This window comes from Saccopteryx bilineata, chromosome 2 (assembly GCF_036850765.1).
Source record: "Saccopteryx bilineata isolate mSacBil1 chromosome 2, mSacBil1_pri_phased_curated, whole genome shotgun sequence".
NCBI lineage: Eukaryota > Metazoa > Chordata > Mammalia > Chiroptera > Emballonuridae > Saccopteryx > Saccopteryx bilineata.
The window spans coordinates 227173380-227195379 of record NC_089491.1 but is presented as its reverse complement, the minus strand read 5'-3'; the positions used below and the strand labels follow the sequence as shown (position 1 = coordinate 227195379).

Here is a 22000-nt window from a genome sequence, read left to right as displayed (position 1 = left end):
TCTGGCTGAAGTGACTTAACTTCTGCCTCAGTCCCTTGTCTGTTTCCAGGACAGCCGTGTAGTACCTGGTTGTGTGGCTGCTGTGAGGATTAAACAAGTTAATAGATACAAAATGCTTACAACAGTGTCCAGCACATAGTAATCTCTACAAAAATATCAGCGATTTTCAGGGATGTTAATCCCCAGCTAAAGTTGTCATTGCTGTAATTTGGTATGTTTCTGTGCATTTTAGACTGTATAAAAAGTCTCTACGTATGCAGAGTCACTCCATACATTTCATGTGTATGCCATTTACTGATTTAAAAGTGGATTGTTAATCTCTGTCTGGTCATTTTCTTTTTCATTGCAGGGCCTCAGGTGGTTGGGAATTTGTTTCTCGAAGTCATCCGGGCCTTTTATTACTATTGCAGAGATGCCCTCGGTGCTGGCCTTCAGCTGAGCTACACACAGAGTGGAAATTCGCTGATAAGGTCTGGGTTTGGCCTCTGTTTCTTCCCCCTCCCTAATGCCATGAATTTTTCCCTTGCATCATTTACCAGAAATTGTGAAGTGCTAGGAATGTGTAGAAGCAGCACAGGTTATTTCCGTGAACAGACTGTTCCCTGTTTAATATTGTGAAGAGATTAAAACTGTTTTTTCAACCACCAGTCTGCGGACTGGTCTGCCTGAAATTTCATGCTGGTCCATGAAAGAGTTAACCATCCTGATGTTGTGTGAAGATTATAGACCCAATTATCTTTATTTTTATTTTTTTTATTCATTTTAGAGAGGAGAGAGAAAGGGAGAGAGAGAGACAGAGAGGGAGAGAGAGAGGAGAGAGAGACAGAGAGAGAAGGTAGGGAGGAGCTGGAAGCATCAACTCATGTATGTGCCTTGACCAGGCAAGCCCAGGGTTTTGAACCGGCGACCTCAGCATTTCCAGGTCGACGCTTTATCCACTGCGCCACCACAGGTCAGGCTAGACCTAATTATCTTAGTTGAATTTGTTTATGCTCAGGATGATTTTTGCCTTAGTGATCCCTGAAATCATTCTCCTATTTCACTAGTCCCCAAGTGTAAAAATGAAAAACACTGGTTTAAAAGGAGTTTGATCTAGTCTCTGCCCTAGCTTGGGAAGTACAAACCATATCTATTGATCAAGTATGAAAAGTTGTTCAACAGAGGCAGTTGAATCTAGATTACTCAAGTAGTGAGTTAGAGGGAGGAGGGCAGGTGGGGGGGGGTCAGGAAGTGGAGCCAGGGGACATCAGTCATCAGAAGATGAGTGGGTGGGTGCAGTGTCAAATCCTGAGGACATGTGCCCTAGGACCCTTAGGGCAAGGGATAGTGGGGTTTGGGAGGCAGAATGTTGACTTAAAGTGTCTAGTTATCTATCAGCCCTATGGTTTGCTTTGTTCTTTTTAAGATAGTACAACCTCTTTCTTGTTACTTTTCTCTTGATATAATTTCTTTGACATTGGGTATATTGAAATTTTAAATCAGTTGGAAGGCCCTGGCTGGGTAGCTCTATTGGTTAGAGCATCGTCCTGATATGCCAAAGTTGTGGGTTCAATCCCAGGTCAGGGCATGTACAACAGTCAACTGATGAATACATGGATGGGTGGAACAATGGATTGATGTATCTCTCTCTCCTCCATCCCTCCTTTCCTCTCTCTCTAAATTCAATAAATAAAATTTTAAAAGAAGAAAAAAATTACTTGGAAATTTTTTCTGGTTTATTAATTATAAGTGTACCAAGAATTCTTAGTGTTTGCTTTTTTTCTCCCCAAGTAGTGTGTTTTTCTGAATAAGAAAACAGTACATGCTGATTTTAGAATATACCAATATTTGAAGGTATCAAGAATAAAGATATTTCTTTCTAGATTTTCAGTGTGTGTGTGTGTGTGTGTGTGTGTGTGTGTGTAAAAGAGAAAGAGATGCCTGTCTTTTTTTTTTTTTTTTTAACAGGGACAGAGAGAGAGTCAGAGAGAGGGATAGATAGGGACAGACAGAAAGGAATGGAGAGAGACGAGAAGCATCAATCATCAGTTTTTCGTTGCGACACCTTAGTTCATTGATTGCTTTCTCATATGTGCCTTAATCTCGGGCCTTCAGCAGACCGAGGGGGGGGGGAGAGAGAGAGAGGGGGAGGAGAGGGGGAAGGGTGGAGAAGCAGATGGGCACTTCTCCTGTGTGCCCTGGCCGGAATCGAACCCGGGACTTCCACACACTGGGCCAACACTCTACCTCTGAGCCAACTGGCCAAGGCCTATATCACATTCTTTTTACTACAGTTCTTAAGCTTATTTCTAAGAAGATGTATCAACATAGTGTTTAGCATGACATGCATACTCCTATTTAAAAATGGTGATATTTTTATCTTTAACTGAGTTTGCCAGTCTCTCTAGAAAAAAGGTATGTTTTGTTTTTTTATTCAATGGAAGGAGGGCAGGCAGAGAGACAGACTCCCACATGTGCCTTGATCAGGATCCACCTGGCAAGCCCACTAGGTGACCATTGCTCTGTTGCTTAGCAACTGAGCTCTTCTTAGTGCCTTAGGCAGTGGCCATGGAGCCATCCTCAGTGCCCAGGGCCACCTCACTCCAATTGAGCCATTGCTGCAGGAGGGGAAGAAGAAGCGAGAGGGAGAGGGGTGTAGCGAGAGGAAGAGAGCGAGAGGGAGAGGGAAGCAAATGGGTGTTTCTCCTGTGTGCCCTGACCAGGAATCAAACCCAGAACATCCACATGCTGGGCCAGCGCTCTACCACTGAGCCAACTGGCCAGGATGAAATAAGTTATAAATGGTAGAATGAATTATTCAAACATGATTTTCTTGTCATACAGGGTTTTTGTAGATGTATTTACAAATATCTCTCTTCCTTTACAGTGCAATAAAAGAAAACAGAAATGCTTCTGAGATTGTTAAAACAGTGAATTTGCTGATCACTTCCCTGAGCACAGACTTTCTCTGGGATTATATGACAAGGTGTTTTGAGGATTGCTTTAGGTGAGTATCCAGGTCAGGATAATGAACATTTAGGAAGAATTAGAGGGTTTCATTGTTTTGTAGCTGCTTATTGTGGTCAGATTACATGTACTGGCTAGCTGGATGCTGACTACATGATTGGAAAAAGTTCACTTAAAATTACAATAGAATTTAAAAGAACATTGCCATGACACAGTTCATGTAATCTTTGCCGCATAATTCTGGAGCTTCTTTATTAAAGTCGAGCTTTAGAAAATCCTCTGCATTTTCTAGTCACGGATGAAATCTGCTTCCATCACACGGTTCTCCCAGAGGCTTGGCCTCTGAGAGAAGCTTGCTTTTGTGGCTCTGTGACTGGATAGTGTGTGTTTGAAATCATCAGCCTCCTTAGATTCTTACTGAAATCCGGTATAACTCATCAGATAAAAGCATTAATGTTTTAAGCTGCTGTAATAAGCTTTGTGTCACTTTGAAGCTGGCAAATTGCACCAGCTCAGAATTTCTGGGGGTGGTGTATCTGGGAATAGCCTGTTCTCCCGCCCAGCCCCTTCCACATCCTCCTCCCTGCTGAGGAGTGATTAATCACTCAGCCCTGCTTTGTCCTGTGAGTCAGGCAGCATAACTCCACCCTTGCCACGCCCCATTGGAGAGCTCTGTGCTAGCTGTCTCCCAGCAGCTGTCCTGGAAGCTTTGCCGTCCTCCAGTCTTCAGGCCATACTCAGCAACTCCTCAGGACAGCCCAGAGAAAGTAGCCACTCTTGTGATATCAGAAAGCCGAGCCCAGAGACAGGAAGTACCTTGTGTGGCATTGCACAGCTTGTTAGCGGCAGCTGAACGTAGAGCCCAGGAACACCTGACGTCCTAGCTGCTCCTGCTACGCTGTCCTGGCCTCTAGAGCCAGGCGCCAGCAGGCATTCAGACCTGTGGTGGTTACATTCATTGTGATTGGATGGATCCATGTGTTACCCGTGAACTCATGAGACCTCAGTTCTTGTCTTCTTGAAGGAAAGAATTCAGTCAGGAGACTGTGCAGCAAGTAAAGCAAGAACTTACTGGCCATGTAGGAATACACTCAGAAGGGACTGAGCCAACAAAGAAAAGGAGGCCTTCGTGACAGGTTCACGGGGTTAGCCTGGGACAAGCTGCTGCTGCTGCTGCTGCTGCCCACTGTTTCCCAGGTTGCAAGTCTCGTGGGGTCCCTTATTGCTTAGGAGAAAGAGGGGGTCAAGGAAAACATGCTTCGGGAAAGAAGAAGAGGGGGAGGAAAAAGAGGAAGGGGAAGGAACAGGCTTGCTCCCAGAAGGGAGAACATGCTGAGTCCTTATCCTAAGGACTTTTAAGAGTGGAGAGCTTAGGGGGGTTCCAGGGGAGGATTTCAACAGAATATTCATCAGCTCTCCAAGTGTATCCTTTTAGGGTCGTGGTCTCCACTGATTATGCAGCGCCAGGACAGGTCATTTGTCAGTGCAGCTGGTCCTGAGGTCAGCCATGGCTTCCCTTTGTCTGGTTTTGCTGCTTTTGCTTCCCTTTGTCTGGTTTTGCTGCTTTTCTGGGCCTGGAGCTGACACACAACTGAGGCCTAGGTGTTATCCCTGGGGGGTTAATGCTTGAGCACTATTCTCCAGCCCCCTTGTTTCCCCTCTAAGGGGTCTAAGGCACATGACTAGCAACATGTTAGGGGAGGAAAGGTCAGGGAAGGGTCCAAATCACATGACCAGTGAGATGAAATCGGAGGATCTAAACTGCATGATCAGCAATATGCCAGTGGGGCAAAGCTTACCCTGGGGCGAGGTTCTTGTTTTCTCAGTTTTGCCTGTTTTTAGGCACCCAGCACTTTCCACCCCGGTGGCCTTCTGTACCTGGCCCATCATCCTTGCGCTGCTTATGTCTAACTGCCTACCAGATGTGGACAACAGCAGGGCCATGTTATTGAAGCTACATTGTGGTCAGCTTAGTTCCATTTCAGAGTTACAGGGTCTGCTTTCTTTGAAAAAATTATGAAACATTTCAGATATAGAAGAAAGGACAGGGAAGAATGTCAGACACAACACCCATTGCTGAATTTACAGAGAACAGTTGGCCATTGCTTTTCAGATTTTTTTTTTTAAAGGAATAAAATGTGACTGCCAGGATAGTGCTAACTCCCCACCATTTTTCTCCATTCATCCCAGTGTTAAACTCTGAAATTTTCTTTAGTGCAGATGCTACTGTGGGGCCCACCTTTGTCCTGTCTGTGCACATAGGCTCAGGTTTCTATAGAGCAGATGCCTAGAAGTGAAATCACCAAGCTGTGTGTATTTACAATTCTTCCATCATTCTCAAGGTCTGATAAACTCCAATGTAACGAAGCCATAATTCACAATGGAGAAAATGAACTTGGGTCGAGTTGTACAGTGATAGCTAGATGTAAGGCTGGTGACTGAGGCCAGGCAGGTCCACATCAGATCTGGGCAGACAGTAGAGAAACTGTGGAGCCGGAAAGCAATGGGCCATTCTAATAGAGTCTCGCAACGGTGGACGAGCAAACAGGCAGGGAAAGCCACCTCTCAGGTGAATGAACAGTAAAAAGATAGTCCTTCACAGTGGCGGGCAGGCAATCCGACATTCGTCCTAAGGGCAAGCACTCGTAGCCTTACATAGACCCTACACACGTGGCGTTGCCATGAACTCATGTACTAATCAGGCAAAGTACAAGCAAGCAAGCATAATACAGCTATTTTCCCAACACTAGATGAACCAAAAATTACTCTGTTTTGAGGACTAATATATTCTTTGTCACTTATGTTTAACCAGTTGCCTATACTTTTTTTTTTTTTTTTTTGACAGAGACAGAGAGAGAGTCAGAGAGATGGATAAATAGGGACAGACAGACAGGAACGGAGAGATGAGAAGCATCAATTATCAGTTTTTCGTTGCAACACCTTAGTTGTTCATAGATTGCTTTCTCATATGTGCCTTGACTGTGGGCCTTCAGCAGACCAAGTGACCCTTTGCTCGAGCCAGCTACCTTGGGTCCAAGCTGGTTAGCTTTGCTCAAACCAGAGAAGCCCGCGCTCAAGTTGGCGACCTCAGAGTCTCAAACCTGGGTCCTCCACATCCCAGTTCGATACTGTATTCACTGTGCCACCACCTGGTCAGGCCAGTTGTCTATTCTTTTAAAACGAAGTGCTCAGTTTAGGTGTAAGTTATGCTGCCACCAGCAGCACTGAGCTGTGGAGTTACGCCTCTCTGGGGAAGCTGGAGAGTCCGGGCAGCCCATGTGGATGAGCTCTGGTGTCTCATGGAGCCCGTCTCAGATTGCTCCTTCAGTGACCTGACGGGTGTGCAGCCTGCACCAGCTCCAGCAGGCTCCTCCCCTGGGAACAGGCCTCTGGTCTGGGTCGGCGGCCTGGAATGGTTGCCAGTGCCGGCGCTCCAGATCTGCTGGGTGTGGTCCCACGTGGACATGCACCACCCTCATCTGAATTGATGAACTTCATGTCAGAGTGAACCCGTTTAAGAGGCAACAGATTCAAGACACTACTTATTTTTTACTTCTATATTAGGTTCGGAGCACCAAAGCTTAGTGATTGGCACTGTAGAAGCTGTCTTTCCTTATATTTGAAGCAGAATAAGTAGTTTCATTTAAAATTAAATGCTTGAAATTATTGTATGAGAGAGAATTGATCTGTTTTTCTCTCCTGGCACTGCTGTAGACCAACGAAGCAGAGTCACGCCGTTGGCAACAGCATCAGCCCTCCACCCACGGTCTCGGAGCTCTGCACCCTGCTCGTGTTCCTTCTGGATGTCATCCCCTTGGTAAGGCCCTGGCCTCCAATGGATGGCCCTACACTTACTGTTACGTTTTTATTAGTGTTGTCAGCCTGTTTAAGAAACCTAAACTTAGTAAAAAATAGTTTTACAACAACACGCAGCAGTTTTCAGGTTCCTTCCAGCATAGAAGACATAGCTGGATGTAACCTCTTGTATGTTCTGTGTCTTATTTAAAAAGGGTTATAGCTTCCGGGCCAGTTACACGTGGGCTGAGCTGCAGGTATGTAAACCAGACGGGGAGTGGGGCACCACCCTGGGCTGCTCTTCTTCAGGAGTGAGAGTAAATGTATTTCCTATTTAAAACTATAGTAGTTGGTCAGTTTCCTCAAAGGAAACTGATTTCCTTGATGTAGAAATAAATGTGGCAGTGATTTTTCTATTAGAAATGGGAAAGGCACTTGAAAGGAGAGAATGAAAGACCATTGATTTTTCCAGATCAAAAAGAAATATTACTTTTTTTTCTGATTTGGGTTAACGGGAACCTGCCTTACACTCTTAAGAGAATGGCACTTCCTGACAAGCCATTCTGAGGTGTCTTATTTCCTGGTGACTGTGCACTGAGAACTCATTAATTAAATCGAGTCTTTATTTCACAGGAGCTGTACTCGGAGGTACAAACCCAGTACCTCCCGCAGGTGCTCAGCTGCCTGGTGCAGCCTCTGGCTGAGGAAACGGACGCTCTGAGCTTATCTGAACTCACACATGCTTTGAAGACATGTTTCAAAGTGCTCAGCAAGGTCCAGATGCCACCTTCATACCTGGATGCGGAGTCCACAAGTGGAAACTCAGTATGTGCTGGGAGCGGTTGAAATGGTTCTGAGCTGAAGGGAGCTCATGCCCTCCTGGGAGGAGGGTAATCACGGCCGGTTAGCTAGGAATGAGGCCTGGAAGATGAGTACGTAATACCTACAAAGGAATTCTCAAATCCTCACTGTACAGAAGTTTTTTGCATGGCCATTAACTCCCCTCCCCTCTGCCCACATCCTGTTCGTTCCCTGCCCAAGCGCAGAACTACAGCTCATGGTTCAAGACGGCCCACCATCTGACCATCCTATGGGCTGGTTTGTATGTGAATAATTTTTTTTTGCACATTTTATTGATTTTAATTTATTGTGTTTACTTAGATTCAAGTGTCCCACCAAATACACCCCCCCCCGTGTTCCCCTCAACATCCCCCTTGCCCCCTCCCCCCCACACCCTCCCCCCTTCCATCGAGGATTTGCTGTCCTGCTCTCTATAACGCTGTGTTAAAAGTATATATATCAGCGGTAGAGCGTCGGCCTAGCGTGCGGAGGACCAGGGTTCGATTCCCGGCCAGGGCACACAGGAGAAGCGCCCATTTGCTTCTCCGCCCCTCCGCCGCGCTTTCCTCTCTCTCTCTCTCTTCCCCTCCCGCAGCCAAGGCTCCATTGGAGCAAAGATGGCCCGGGCGCTGGGGATGGCTCTGTGGCCTCTGCCTCAGGCGCTAGAGTGGCTCTGGTCGCAAAATGGCTACACCCAGGATGGGCAGAGCATCGCCCCCTGGTGGGCAGAGTGTCGCCCCCTGGTGGGCGTGCCGGGTGGATCCCGGTCGGGCGCATGCGGGAGTCTGACTGTCTCTCCCTGTTTCCAGCTTCAGAAAAATGAAAAAAATAAAAAATAAAAAAAAAGTATATATAATTTCACTAATCTCTTTCCCTTCTCTGATCCCATCCTCTCATCCCCTTTCCCTCTGGTCCCTTTGATCCTGCCACTGCCTCTATTCTGTTCCTCAGTTCACATTGTTCATTGGATTCCTCAAATGAGTGAGGTCATATGATATTTTTCTTTCTCTGTCTGGCTTATTTCACTTAACATAATTTGAAAATATAAGTGAGGGATTAGGGATTAGTTTCCTTGGACTGCAGCAACTTAGTGCCACACGGAGTGACTTGAATGACAAAGTTACTGTCTCGTGGTTCTGCAGGCAAGAAATCTGAGAGGGACGTGTCACCGGTATTGATTTAGTCTGAGGCTGTGAGGGAAGGTCCTGTTCCATGCTCCTCCCAGCTGCTGGGGTTGCTGTCAGTCCTTGCTGTTCCTTGGGTTGTAGACACATCCCCTATCTCAGCCTTCATCTTCCCGGGGCGTCTTCTCTGTGTGTCCATATGTCCTATATGTCCTCTTTTTGTCAGGACACCAGTCCTTGGATTAGGGTCCCACTCTAAGTCCTCATCTTAATTTGGTCATCTGCTGGGAGCCTCTTTTTAAACAAAGTCATGATCACAGGTACTGGAAGTTAGCACTTTATTGTTTTTTTATGGAACGCAAGTCAACCCATAACACACACTGACTTTGCTTTTGCTAGTGGACACTTTTCCATATTGCTGTATGCAGAGGTATCTTACTCTTTTTTAAATTTCTGCATGGTAGTCTACATGGTATGGCTTTAGAATTTCTTCAGCCACTCCCTGTTGATGCCATTTAGGCTTTTCTAGTTTTCGCTCTCGAGCAGTGCTGCCGTCCACGTCCCCGTGCAGCTATTCACAGTTGTTCCCAACTGTGAGTGTTTCGGGAGGATCAGTTCCCAGCAGCGGGTTGCAGTCAAACCGCTTTCTTTCTAAATTGAGAGAGAGGCCACCAAACTGTCCTCCAAAAAGACTAACACAGATTCACAAGCAATTTGAGGTCCAGGGTCTTTGAATTATTTTTATTTTCTACTCTGTCTGGGGATTGGGAAATTGTGCCCTTGAAATCTGCCTGGTACAGTGGCAGGCAGGTGTGTGAACAGACTGAACAGCGAGGCTTTCCTGGGAGCCGTGCGTCCTGTCTGCCTGACGGCACTGGGTCTCAGCTCACAGATTGAGGACAGGTTGCTACTTCAGTGGCTAGGTAAGATCTTAGGTTTCTCCAATAGCTGTTCTAACTATTGGAGAAAAAGATCTTAATAATGATTTAAGACATAAAGCTTAAGTATGTGTCATCTACAAATTTAAAAAAGATCTCAAAAATTGCATAATACTCTTCATTCTTTCCCAGAGAGTACCATGGGTTAAGTACTGAGGAATTTTAAGTTTAATGTTGTATTATCTAAGTAACAGGTGAGAGAAGAAAAGAGGTTGATTGAGGGAAGGTTGACATGTCATCACTTTGGAAAAGCCACAAAAATAGTAGCAGGTCTTTGCATTACGTTTTGTTATAACGTTGATGAGATGCCATAGGAACTTTTTTTTTTTTTTATGGCTTTAAGTTTATTTTATTTTTTTAAATAAAATTTTATTTAAATGGGTGACATCAATAAATCAGGGTACATATATTCAAAGAAAACATTTCCAGGTTATTTTGTCATTTAGTTCTGTTGCATACCCATCACCCAAAGAGAGATCATCCTCCGTCACCCTCTATCCAGTTTTCTTTGTACCCCTCCCCCTCCCCCCCCTCCTTCCCTCCCCCCACCCCCCGTAACTACCACACTCCTGTCCATGTCTCTTAGTCTCACTTTATGTCCCACCAATGTATGGAATCCTGCAGTTCTTGTTTTTTTCTGATTCGCTTATTTCGCTCCGCATAATGTTATCAAGATTCCACCAATCTGCTGTAAGTGATCCGATGTCATCATCATTTCTTCTAGCTGACTAGTATACCATGGTGTATATGTGCCCCATCTTCTTTATCCAGCCTTCTATTTTTTTTTACAGTGATTAAAAGCCTTTAAGCAAACTCTTGGCCAATACAGCAAGAATCCATAAAAGAGTAGTGTCCTTAACATGTTCACCAAGTCCAAGTTGGCCCCATCACCATGTCAAATCCCTGAAAAATGCAACCCAACCACAGTTCAGTCTGTAGGATCTGTCACAGGGAGCAGGAGTCCAGGAAAAGTCCATATCCAGGAAAAGTTCGCATGGCACTGGAATTGTTGTCACCATTCTATACTTTGCAGCTCATGTCCAAGTCCCAGTGACCGCTGCTTCTAGCTGGTAATGATTCGGGTAGACTGGAGAAGCCATTTGCAGCATGGGTGAATATGGAGCTTCTGTTCTCCTCTGCCTGGAGAGATGAGACCAGGTAGCTTTTCCCTGGAGCTCTGCGACTGTGGCGTGGTAAAGAGAACCTTGGGATACACTAAGCTGGGTGGCAAAGGTAGATTCATAATAGAAGTTGGCAAAAGGGGGAAAGAGAGCTCTAAATTAGGAGTAGGTCCCAGCATGAAATATGAGTGGGGCATTGAGATAGGAGGGATAAAGGAAACACTATATATTAAGCAAAGCAGCAGAAAATAGGGCTATCAACACCCACAACAGAGATCTTCGAGGGAAGAATGAAAAACCTGACTATTCAGGCCAAACATAGTTAAGTGGCCCTTGTGCAAATGAGATCAGTTTACCTGCTTCTTGGAAGAAATACCCTGGGCTTGTCTACAGTGTCATAGATGGGGCCGACGGCCCTGGGCACCTTCAGCCTTCAGTGGCAAACCCCAGCTTTCTGGGCAAGGTTAGGTCATAGGTGGCTGGAGCAGGGCTGAACCCTCCCTTAGAGGAGTGAGGAGGAGTGAGCCTACCTTCCAGTGTCCCTGTTTCCTCACAGTAGAGGCATATAAGCCTTGCAGTCTTTAGCTCAATGACCTTCCTTTCCACTATTGAAGCAGGACCCAGATGGTATCCTAGGAGACCCCTTTGGGGCGTTGGAGCCTTTAAGGGCATATCCTAAAAGCTGGTAGTTCCCCTGATCTCTATTGGGCTTTTTCTGCCTCTAGGTATCTTAAAAGCCAGAGATGCCATAGGAACTTAACTGTTGTTTATATCAATCAGCCTATTGCAAGATTGCTTTCCTTATATGTCATTTTTGCTTAAAGTCACAGAACCTACTGATGATATGAAGTTAGGACTTACTATACACATCTGTGTATATGTGTTTTATTGAAGTGTGTGTGTATAATAACTTTATTCCGGCTTTTTTCTCTTGTTTCTTTATGCCTTTACCTTCAGCCCACTTTCCTCATTCACATCATTAAATCTGTCAGAAACTGTTTTTCACTAACTTTTTTAATACCGAAGAATCTAAACAACTCACCACCAGCCTATCCAAAGGGCATGGTGGTCTGCCTGCCTCCTCCTGGGAGTGTGTGGCGGGGACACCTCTCTCCTATCTATGTGTGGTCTTGATTTTATTTTATTTTAAATATTTTTACTTAATGATTTCAGAGACAGAGAAAGGGAGAAATATTGAGAGATAGAAACATCGATCTGTTTCTGTGCCCTGACCTTTGCATATCAGGACAGTGCTCTCACCAGCTGAGCTATTCGCCAGGGTGCCACCTTCACTTGATTAAACACTGTCCACAGGGGTTCTCTTAGTGCAGAGAATTGGGATTTTAAAAACCGGGAATTGTACATTTACAGTTTGCCTTGTTTGGCTAATACTTGAATCCCCTGCTCTTAAAAGATGCACATCACAAACTTCCATTTTTTGCAGAATCCAGTAAAAGATGAAAACAATGAAATAATTTTAGACACAAGGGCAGTGGTCCCAGGTGATGAAGACGCTTTGTTTCCTGCACTCAGATCTGAAGACAGTGGGATCGGACTCAGTGCGTCCTCGCCGGAGCTCTCTGAGCACTTGAGGGTGCCGAGAGTCTCTCCTGAAAAAGATGACGTTTGGAAGATGGGCGGGAGTATGCAGAGGACGTTTTTTTGCATCCAGGAGCTAATTGCCAACTTTGCCCACAAGAACATTTTTGGAATCCAGCTAACGGCGTCTGGGGAGGAAAGCAAGGCTGGAGAGCTTGCAGGCCTGCGGGACGAGGAGCCCAGCCACGGCGGCAGGAAGAACTCATGGGAGGCCAAGCCCATCAGCGTGCCCCAGTTTAAGCAGATGCTCTCAGACTGGTTCACAGTTCGAGGGTCTCCATTTAAGACAAAAAGTGTGGAGCCGCCATCACCTTTGCCCAGCAGCCCTGGCCAAACAAAGGAGGGAGACTGGGCCGTGGAACAGGTGGTTGCTGACCTGGGGAGCTCCAGAGAGGGTTGCAGGGAGGCCTTCGCTGCTGCCTGCCACCTGCTGCTGGACTGCGCCACCTTCCCCGTCTACCTGTCCGAGGACGAGACGGAGCAGCTCTGCGAGAAGCTCTTCCAGCTCCCCGGTGAGTGGGCGGCCTGCAGCAGCCCTCTCGGGGACACCTAGCACTTAGGCTTCCGATGTTTCCAAAGGAGCTGGGCTCATGTTAGCCAGGGAGGAGCGAGGCTGCATTCGTTTCCTTCTGTTGTTTCTAATTAGCTGTGTGTGCAGGTGGCAGATTGGTAAGGCTGGGTCTTTATTTTTAAGTGTTTGGTGTCACCCCATTAAAAGGTCTGGAATATAAGAGGTGCTTCATAATAGCTAGTAAATAGACTGATTTACCTGTTGTTAAAGGCAGGTTCATTAGTCTGCTTGGGCTGTCATAGCAAAGTACCGCACACTAAGTGACTTCAGCAACAGAAATGCTTTCTCTCAATCCTGGAGGCGCAGAGCCTGAGGTCAGTGTGTGGGCCAGGCCAAACTCCCTTCAGACGTTTTGGGAAGGATGTGTTCTGATCTCCCGGCTCCTGGTATCTCCTTGGCTTGTCTCACTGTAACTCTGGTCTCTACATGTCCGTCTCTCTTCATGCATGCCTGGGTCCACATTTCCCTTTTAGGACACCTGTTAAGTTAGGGCCTGCTCTACTGTGACATCACTGTAGCTAATTATGTCTACATCAAACATGTCTCCAAATAAGGTCCCATTCTGAGGTCCTAGGATTAGGACTTCAACATAAGAATAGTTGGGGAACACAGTTCAACCCATGGTAGGCAGTGGCTTAGCCCAGGCCACCCCAACAGAATACCATAGACTGAGCGGCCTAAACAACAGAACTTTGTTTTCTCACAGTTCTGGGGGCTGGAAGTTCAAGATCAGAGTGCCAGCGTGGTCGGTTTCTGGTGACATCTGTCCCCTTGGTTATAGCCACCTTCCACCTTCTCACTGGGTGCTCACTTCCTGCAGTTATTGGGGGGACCCTCTTTGATGTCTCTTTATTTTACTTTTATTTTTTAGTTTTGACAGAGACAGAGAGAATCAGAGAGAGAAACAGATAGGGATGGACAGGAAGGGAGAGAGATGAAAAGCATCAATTCTCAGTTCTTCATTGGGGCACCTTAGTTGTTCGTTGATTGCTTTCATATGTGCCTTGATTGGGGGACAGGGGCTACAGCAGAGCGAGTGACCCCTTGCTCAAGCCAGCAACCTTGGACTCAAGTCAGTGACCCTGCAGTCAAGCTGGTGAGCCCGCGCTCAAACCAGCAACCTTGGGGTTTCAAACCTGGGTCCTCCGCGTCCCAGTCGAACACTTTATCCACTGCGCCACCGCTTGGTCAGGTTCTGATGCCTCTTTTTAAAGGCTACCCATCCCATTTGAAGTCCCCGCACTCAGGACCTCATCTAAACCTAATTATCTCCAAGAGGGTCCAGCTCCAAACCATCCCACGAGGGCTTGGGGCTTCAACATGAATCTTAGACAGATACAATTGAGTCTGTAAGCAGATAGTGAGCACTTTAAAGAAGAAACAGCAGGGAGGGAAGAAGAAAAGGGGAAGGAGGAAAAATAGCCAGGTTTGGTGGGACAGGGCAGAGATTCTCTGCCCTGCAGTCCTCACTGTAAGTTCCCAGCGCACTGCATCTCAGCTCTGGCTGCCAGCAGCCGCGTAAGCCGGGGAATTGCATTGAAAATTGGTGTTTTCCATCTATTTTTGCCCCTTTAAAGCCAATGCCATGTGCCCTGCCACCAAGAGAGCCCTGATAAAACATTTTGAACCCTGTACCCAATCGTGTGAATTTTACTTTATATGAATTTTACTATATGTAAATTTTTAAAAGAAACATTTTGAATTATTTCAAAGCCCTGAGATTGACATTGGTAGAACTCAAATGATTTGACAAGCTTATGAAACCAGGCTCAATCTCCCTTGTCCTCTGGCCCTGAGTGGTGACCGTGCGCCATGTCACCACCAGGAGGTTCAGGTGGCCTTCCGGATCTCAGGGTGTCTTAAAATCTTCACTTTGCTGTGCAAGTCTCACATGGTTCTATCTGTCCCCATCCTCTCTGGTTGACTTCCTTGCAGGAGCCAGCGATCCTGTGTTCCCATTGTGGCTGAAATCCCTCATGACTATTTGCTGCTGTGGGACGGACTGCTACCTGCAGAACGTGGCTATCTCCACTCTGCTGGAAGTGATCAACCATTCCCAGTCCCTTGCACTTGTCATCGAAGACAAGATGAAGCGTTACAAGAGCTCCGGGTACAGTCCATTTTTTGGCAAGCTACAGATGGTGACGGTGCCTCCCATTGTGCCAGGAATACTGAAGGTCATTGCAGAGAAAACAGACTTCTATCAGGTATTCCTGTGGAAAGAGAGTAGGTGGGATCCTCTTCCAGACCATTTATGGGAAAATGTCCCTCAGGCTGTCGTCTCATGATAAGGAATGTGGTGGCTCAGGTGGCACCCAGAGAAGGTTGCTGAGACCTCGATTTGCCTTGGGTTCTTGGCACAGTTTCTGTCCCTTGGAGCAAGTTTTCAGAATCAGGAGTTTAGTAACTTGATAACTGGAAACCACATTCCCTTAGGTAAAATATAAAGACTGGTTAGGGGCTTGAGCCAGTTGGTTCATTTGCTCTGTGCAGAGAAGACATTTTTGTCACATAGACACAAATGGGTCAAAAAGAGTTCTTTGATCCAAGATGTCCCTAAAATATAATCTCAGAGACATCTTTTTCTGTGACCTGGAAGAATGCCTTCAGAAGTCCCCCTCCCGGAAGTGGGGACAGCCCTGCTTTTGAGTCTTACCCCGTGGGGTCAGGCACCCCTGTGGATGCTGTCTGGGACGTGGGGAAGGGCTGCAGGCCCCATGTGTTTAGAGCTGAGATCAGTGCTTGGGAGATGACTTGGTTGGATAGAAGTCATGTCGTGACAGTGACTGCCATGGCACTGTCCACGGAAATGGGAACAAACAAGTCTGTGGGATTAAAGCTGGGTTGTGCCCACCTTAGGTGGGGAGGTGCCGCAGCGTGCACCTCACGGGAGACCATTGCAAATCCACTTCCAGAGGCGCATGTCTGGAACTGCAGCGCAGGCAAGTGGTAAGGCTTGATTTGTACTTCTTGAAAGAAGATGTCAGCCAGTAGGTTCTTGCACCTGGTTGATTTCCTCTCTGAAAGTGGAGTTTCTCAGCTAGTCACAAAGCTCCACGTGTAACCTATATCGTTGCCTTTGCCTGGATGACGTCTGCTGGGTTCCTGGTTTGGTTTGGGTTTGTTGGTGATGTTTCTTGGTGTATTAAGGATTCTCACATAGCAAACATAGGTAGAACCAGTACTTGGGACCAGGACTGGGCTGGACCATGCTGCCTGTGTTCACGTAGTATCCCCTGGTCTCAGAGGGTGGCCCGTGTGCTATGGAACCAGCTGAACAAGGAGACCCGGGAGCACCATGTCACCTGTGTGGAGCTGTTCTACCGGCTGCACTGCCTGGCCCCAACGGCCAGCATCTGTGAGGACATCATTTGCCACGCCCTCCTGGACCCTGACAAGGCAAGTCTCTGTTGCCATGACCTCCAATCCATGAGGTCCCCACTGCTGGACCAACCTACATGTATCTGGCTGAGGCCACTCGGGCTCGGTGGGCAGCCTCACTGATGAGCCAAAGTTGGGAAGACGTCAGATTGGGAAAGCCTCCACGAGCAGAAGCTGTTTCATTTGAAGTTTTGAAAATATGGCTTGTGTCCACCTTAGGCTCACTAGGGAAATCTTCCCAAACTCCCATGATGTTTGCAGGACCCTGCAAACCTTCTGCAGGGCTGGGGCCATCTGCAGTCATAAAGCACGTGCTGGCCCTTTGAGCCCTGGCTGTCCTTTGCAGTCCAGTGGTGTCCTTGTGCTCTAAGCCAGTACTTTTACTGTTGGTCTGCCAGAAATTTCATGCCGGTCTGCAAAAGAGTTAACCACCCCGATGTTGTCTGGAGATTAAAGTCTAATTTTTGGTAGACCGGCTCCGGTCCACAGACCAACAGTTGAAAAACACTGCTCTAAACCATGCACCCTATCACTTCCAAGGGAAGGGCACAAGATCCCACATTCTCTTGTGTTTTTCGTCAAGCGCTGGCCTACCTGTGGCCCCGGCAGGGGTGAGTGCTGAGTCTGGGCTGTGCGCTTTACTAAACGTGTGTTGTGTTACAGTGAGCAGGTCAGACACCGGGCATGGTGATGGGCCAGCCTCTGCTGCGGCTGCTGTCCTGCTCTCGTTTGTTTTTAAACTGTCTTTAATGTGACTGAGAACAGTGCACTGTAAGGAAACCAGGCTCCTCACACCTGTTTGTTTCCTCATCAAGGGAACCAGACTGGAGGCTCTGTTTAGATTTTCCGTTCTCTGGCACCTGACACGAGAGATTCAAGGAAGTCGAGTGACATCCCACAACCGCTCCTTTGACAGGTGAGGTCATCTTTGTTATCATCGGCCCTTAATGCTTCAGAAGGACACTTTGCAGACATGCCTGGTCACCGTGTTGGGCGGGGAGGTGGCCTGTGTGACATGGACAGCATGACCTCACATTCTTGATGCACAACAAATGGTCTCATGATCCCCTAAGTGGATTTAGGCTGGAATGTGGGAATAAGTACATGGTGGGGATGTGGTTGGGAAGGAGGAGACTCAGGCTGCTTTGAGTCACCTGCAGAGCCTTCAGATCGTGCCCCGTGGGGGGAGGGTATGTGTGTCGGGAAATGGAGATGTTCTAGGTCTTGTTTGGGGTGGTGGCCACACTGGGTGCATATACTCATAAAGTAAGTCATCAAGCATAAATTTGAGGTGTAAATTTATTGCAGATACATTATAATGCACATTGTCTTATAAAAATCCACTACCTTGTTTCCAAAACTCTGGGTGTGGGGCCAGAAGCACAGCCTGACATGCCAGCTCATTGCATGCCAGGCCACCCCCACTGTCTGATTTCATAAACTTGGGCCGAGGACTGGGGATTGGGATTTTAAAAGCCTTCCTTATTACTTCTTGGCCTGCTGGCTAAGATCAAGTGTGTACCTGTTCTTAACAGTTTAAAAGCTCCGCCAAGCATACGCCAAGGTTTAAGCCCATTGTCCTTGTCTTCTTGGGGTCAAGTCCAGCATGGCGAAACTCCCCAAGGGTGTCCTGCAGAGGGTGCAGCTCGCTGACTCATGGCGCACTTCCCCCCACAGGTCCCTGTTTGTTGTGCTAGACAGCCTGACCTGCACGGATGGCGCCATCAGCGCAGCAGCCCAGGGCTGGCTGGTGCGGGCGCTGTCCCTTGGGGACGTGGCACGCATCCTCGAACCTGTGCTCCTGCTCCTGCTCCAGCCCAAGACCCAGAGGACCTCCATTCACTGCCTCAAACAGGAGACCTTGGCGGGTGAGCCCACCGCACTGGTAGCTGCGCCAGCTCTGTGTCCCCAGGTCTCGGGGGGAGGAAAGGGCACCTGGACTCTGCTGCTTGTGTGACAGTTAAGGCACTTAGACCCGCTTTGTGATTTTGCCAGATTGAAACAGTGTGAAGGTACTTTGTAAACTTGTCGGGACTTCTGAAATTTAAGGATCAGATGAACCATCATTTACAAATGCTAGGTAGCCCTGGACAGACAGCTGACTTGGTTGCAGCGTTGTCCCGATGTGCAGAGGTTGCCAGTTTGATCCCTGGTCAGAGCACATGGAGAGTAGATCAGTGTTCTTGTCTTTCTCTCTCCGAAGTCAATAAGTAAAATTTAAAAAGAAAGAAAGGAGGGGAGGAGGGAGAGAGGAAGGAAATGCTAGGTAGTGAGTTTGTTTTCACTAAAAATATCAGGTTTTTAAAAATAAAATACAAAAAATTTAATAATCCATGTTTCAATAAGAATAGCTGATTCTTGATTCTTTTGCTGGAGAAAGTGGTTCAATAACATGTAAGGCAGGAGGCAAGAATAACAGACCGTCCACCCAAAGGTCTCCAAAGCCAGTGCCTTCAATAGAAAGGGAGACTTTTGGTCTGAGGTCTGGTGTGAAGTTAGGTCTGGGGTGGCTAGGCCAGCACTTCCCCAGGTCCCTATTCAGATCTGAGCCTGAGATAGGTTAGGGTGCATTCAAATATGAATGACCAGACCGTCAAAATTTGCATGGTTTCTTTTCTATCTGCTCTCTAAGGTTCTTTCTAACTAGAAAATTCTGTTAACGTAAAATCAGAAATGCAGAAGAAATAAGCCTTTGGGTTCAGAGAACTTCCAGTGGCTTTTGTGCTCCTTTTCAAAAGTTCTGAATGTATTTATTTATTTTTTTCTGTGAGAGTCATTAAGGAAGAAAGGTGAAAATCATCAACTTGTAGTTGTGGCACTTTAGTTGTTTATTGACTAATTCTCATAAGTGCCTTGACCAGGGGACTCCAGGCAAGCCAGTGACCGTGGGCTCAAGCCAGTGAGCTTTGGGCTCAAGCCAGGAACCATGGGATTATGTTGATGATCCTACACTCAAGCTGGCAACCTCAGGGTTTCGAACCTGGGACCTCAGTGCTCCAGGTTGACGTTCTATCCACTGCACCACCACTGGTCAGGCCAAAAGTTCTGAATGTTTTTAAATGTGTATTTTCTGATTACAGAAGGGCTAACATGTTTGTTTTTAAAATTGGAATAATAAAGAACAGCACAAGTGAGAGTCCCTCATAGTGCCAGCTGACAGAGCTAGTTACATTAATGGTATGGCAGATAGTCTTCCAGACGCTTCCACAGCTGCATGTTATAGATACTCTCCCCTAAATGCACTCATGTGTCCTGCACGCTGTTCCATGTCAGTGCGTGTGAATGGATCTTGTCAGACCGGAACAGGAGTCCATTGCCTGTGTGTGTTCTTTCATTGTGGACATTTTGTTTGCTTTCTGTTTTGTCTTTAACATTTCCATGAATCCTCCTAGAATTTTAAAACCTTCTGCTGATGTTTCTGTAGAATACATTTCTTGAAAGGAAGTTCCTGGGACAAAATACACATTTTTAAAATTTCCCTTACCCCGAAAGTTGTGGTATTTATGTATTTCATGACAATGTATAAATTGTCTGCTTGCTTGAACATTTTAAAAGACATGTTCACTTTACTTGTCTACCTTTTGTCCATCATGTACTCTAGACTCTGATGCTGTAGTTTCAGGGAGAAATTTTATTAATATTGATCTTTCTGTCTGGCTCTAAGAGATCACCCTGAAACTAACATAATCATAGCTTGTCCTTTGTTCTGAAGCCACTTGTCATTTTGTAATTTTCAGAAGACTTGCATCGTTGGTTTAACAGGAAGAAAACCTCTTTCAGGGAGGCATGTGGAGCACCCGAACTTCAGGAAGGCAGCTCTGAAGAAAGCGTGCCTCTGAGCCAGTTCACCACTGTGGACCGCGAAGCCATCTGGGCCGAGGTAGAGAAGGAGCCGGAGAAATGTCTGCTGGGGAGCGAGCTGAGCGAGGAAGAGCTTCCCTACTACATGGACCTTCTGGACGGGGCAGCCCGTGGCGCTCCTGCTCCTGACAGCAGTGAACACACTGAGTCTGCAGACACAAGCTCCGCTCACACGGACAGCGAGAACACATCCTCCTTGTCCTCCCCGTCCCACAACCTGCAGGAGCTGAGCAACGAAGAGAGCTGCTGTGCACCCATCCCCACGGGCGGCAGGGCTCACCCCAAGCGCTCAGCCTTGCTGGCGGCCTTCCAGGCAGAAAGCTTCAAGTCCAACGCCAAGTTAAGCCTTTTGCGTGTGGACTCAGATAAGACCCAGGCTTCAGAGTCACTGTCCAGTGACGAAGAGGCCGATGTGGAACTGCAGGCCCTCACCACATCCAGGCTGCAGAAGCAGCAGCAGGAGAGGCAGGAGCAGGCCGAGGCCTTGTTCAAGCACATTCTGCTCTACTTGCAGCCTTATGACTCCCGGCGAGTCCTCTACGCCTTCTCTGTGCTGGAGGCTGTGCTCAAAACCAACCCTAAGGAGTTCATTGAGGCCGTATCCAGGACCAGCATGGACACCAGCTCCACCGCACACCTCAACCTCATCTCCAACCTCCTTGCGCGCCACCAGGAGGCCCTTGTTGGCCAGAGCTTCTATGGGAAACTCCAGACCCAGTCCCCCAACGTGTGCCCCCACTCACTGCTGATCGAGCTGCTCACCTACCTGTGCCTGAGTTTCCTGCGTAGCTATTACCCTTGTTACTTAAAGGTCTCCCACCGAGACCTGCTGGGCAACCGGGACGTCCAGGTCAAAAGCGTGGAGGTTTTGATTAGGATAATGACGCAGCTGGTCTCAGTGGCCAAGTGCGCAGAAGAGAAGACCACGGAGTGCATCCGAAGCCTACTCCAGAGGTGCAAAGTGCAGGAGTTTGTCCTGCTGTCCCTGTCAGCATCCATGTACACGAGCCAGAAGCGCTACAGCTTGGCCACCGTGGAGCGAGGCCAGGCCCTACAGGATGACAGCCTCTTTGAGGAGAGTCTCATCAACTTGGGCCAGGACCAGATCTGGAGTGAGCACCCCCTGCAGATTGAGTTGTTGAAGCTCTTGCAGGTGCTGATTGTCTTGGAGCATCACCTGGGCCAGCTCCAAGAGGAGGCTGACAACCAGCCAGACCTGTCCCGGGAGTGGCGGAGGGCACTCAACTTCCAGCAGGCCATCAGCGCCATGCAGTATATACAGCCCCACCCCCTCACTTCCCAAGGGCTGCTGGTGTCCGCTGTGGTGCGAGGTCTGCAGCCGGCCTATGGCTATGGCATGCACCCAGCCTGGGTGAGCCTGGTCACGCAATCCTTGCCATACTTTGGAAAGTCCCTGGGCTGGACAGTGACACCCTTCATTGTCCAGATTTGCAAAAACTTGGACGAGCTGGTCAAACAGTATGAAAGCGAATCCGCGAAGCTCTCTGTCAGGTATGGTGGTCCCTTAATTTATTAATACTGCGTCAGTGACAATTTGTAATGAGTTGATTGCTGTGAAAGTCAGCAAGAGGGTATTTGAGCCAAATCAGAAGGCTTGTCAGGAGGGATAACAAGGAATATTTTTAATTCCACACAGCTACCCAGACTGGCTCTGTTGCAGGATAAGTCAGTTACTCTGCTATTTTTTTTTGCAAAACAAATAAAAATGAACCACTCAGAAATTCTAAAAGCATTTTTAAAACATATTACCAAAGTGACTGCATGGATTTAAAGTTGCACAAAGCCTACCAATGTTGTAACAAT

At 47.3% G+C, this 22000-nt stretch overlaps 1 protein-coding gene and 1 non-coding gene across 5 annotated transcripts in view; both read left to right on the top strand.

Annotated features, from left to right (window-relative positions):
• The window catches only part of DOP1B (DOP1 leucine zipper like protein B), a 103598-nt gene that overhangs the window by 44961 nt on the left and 36637 nt on the right, over nucleotides 1–22000 (top strand). For all 4 annotated transcript variants that reach the window (XM_066259422.1, XM_066259421.1, XM_066259418.1 and 1 more), the window contains 10 exons: nucleotides 350–470; nucleotides 2867–2986; nucleotides 6661–6763; nucleotides 7375–7566; nucleotides 12209–12875; nucleotides 14870–15141; nucleotides 16181–16333; nucleotides 17131–17231; nucleotides 17993–18183; nucleotides 20053–21688. In XM_066259422.1, coding sequence (XP_066115519.1) covers nucleotides 350–470; nucleotides 2867–2986; nucleotides 6661–6763; nucleotides 7375–7566; nucleotides 12209–12875; nucleotides 14870–15141; nucleotides 16181–16333; nucleotides 17131–17231; nucleotides 17993–18183; nucleotides 20053–21688 — 3556 coding nt within the window. The remainder of the gene's footprint in view (nucleotides 1–349; nucleotides 471–2866; nucleotides 2987–6660; nucleotides 6764–7374; nucleotides 7567–12208; nucleotides 12876–14869; nucleotides 15142–16180; nucleotides 16334–17130; nucleotides 17232–17992; nucleotides 18184–20052; nucleotides 21689–22000) is intronic.
• Nucleotides 17800–17985, top strand: LOC136327719 (U2 spliceosomal RNA). Its single transcript, XR_010729861.1, has one exon. It is a non-coding gene; the product is annotated as a U2 spliceosomal RNA (small nuclear RNA).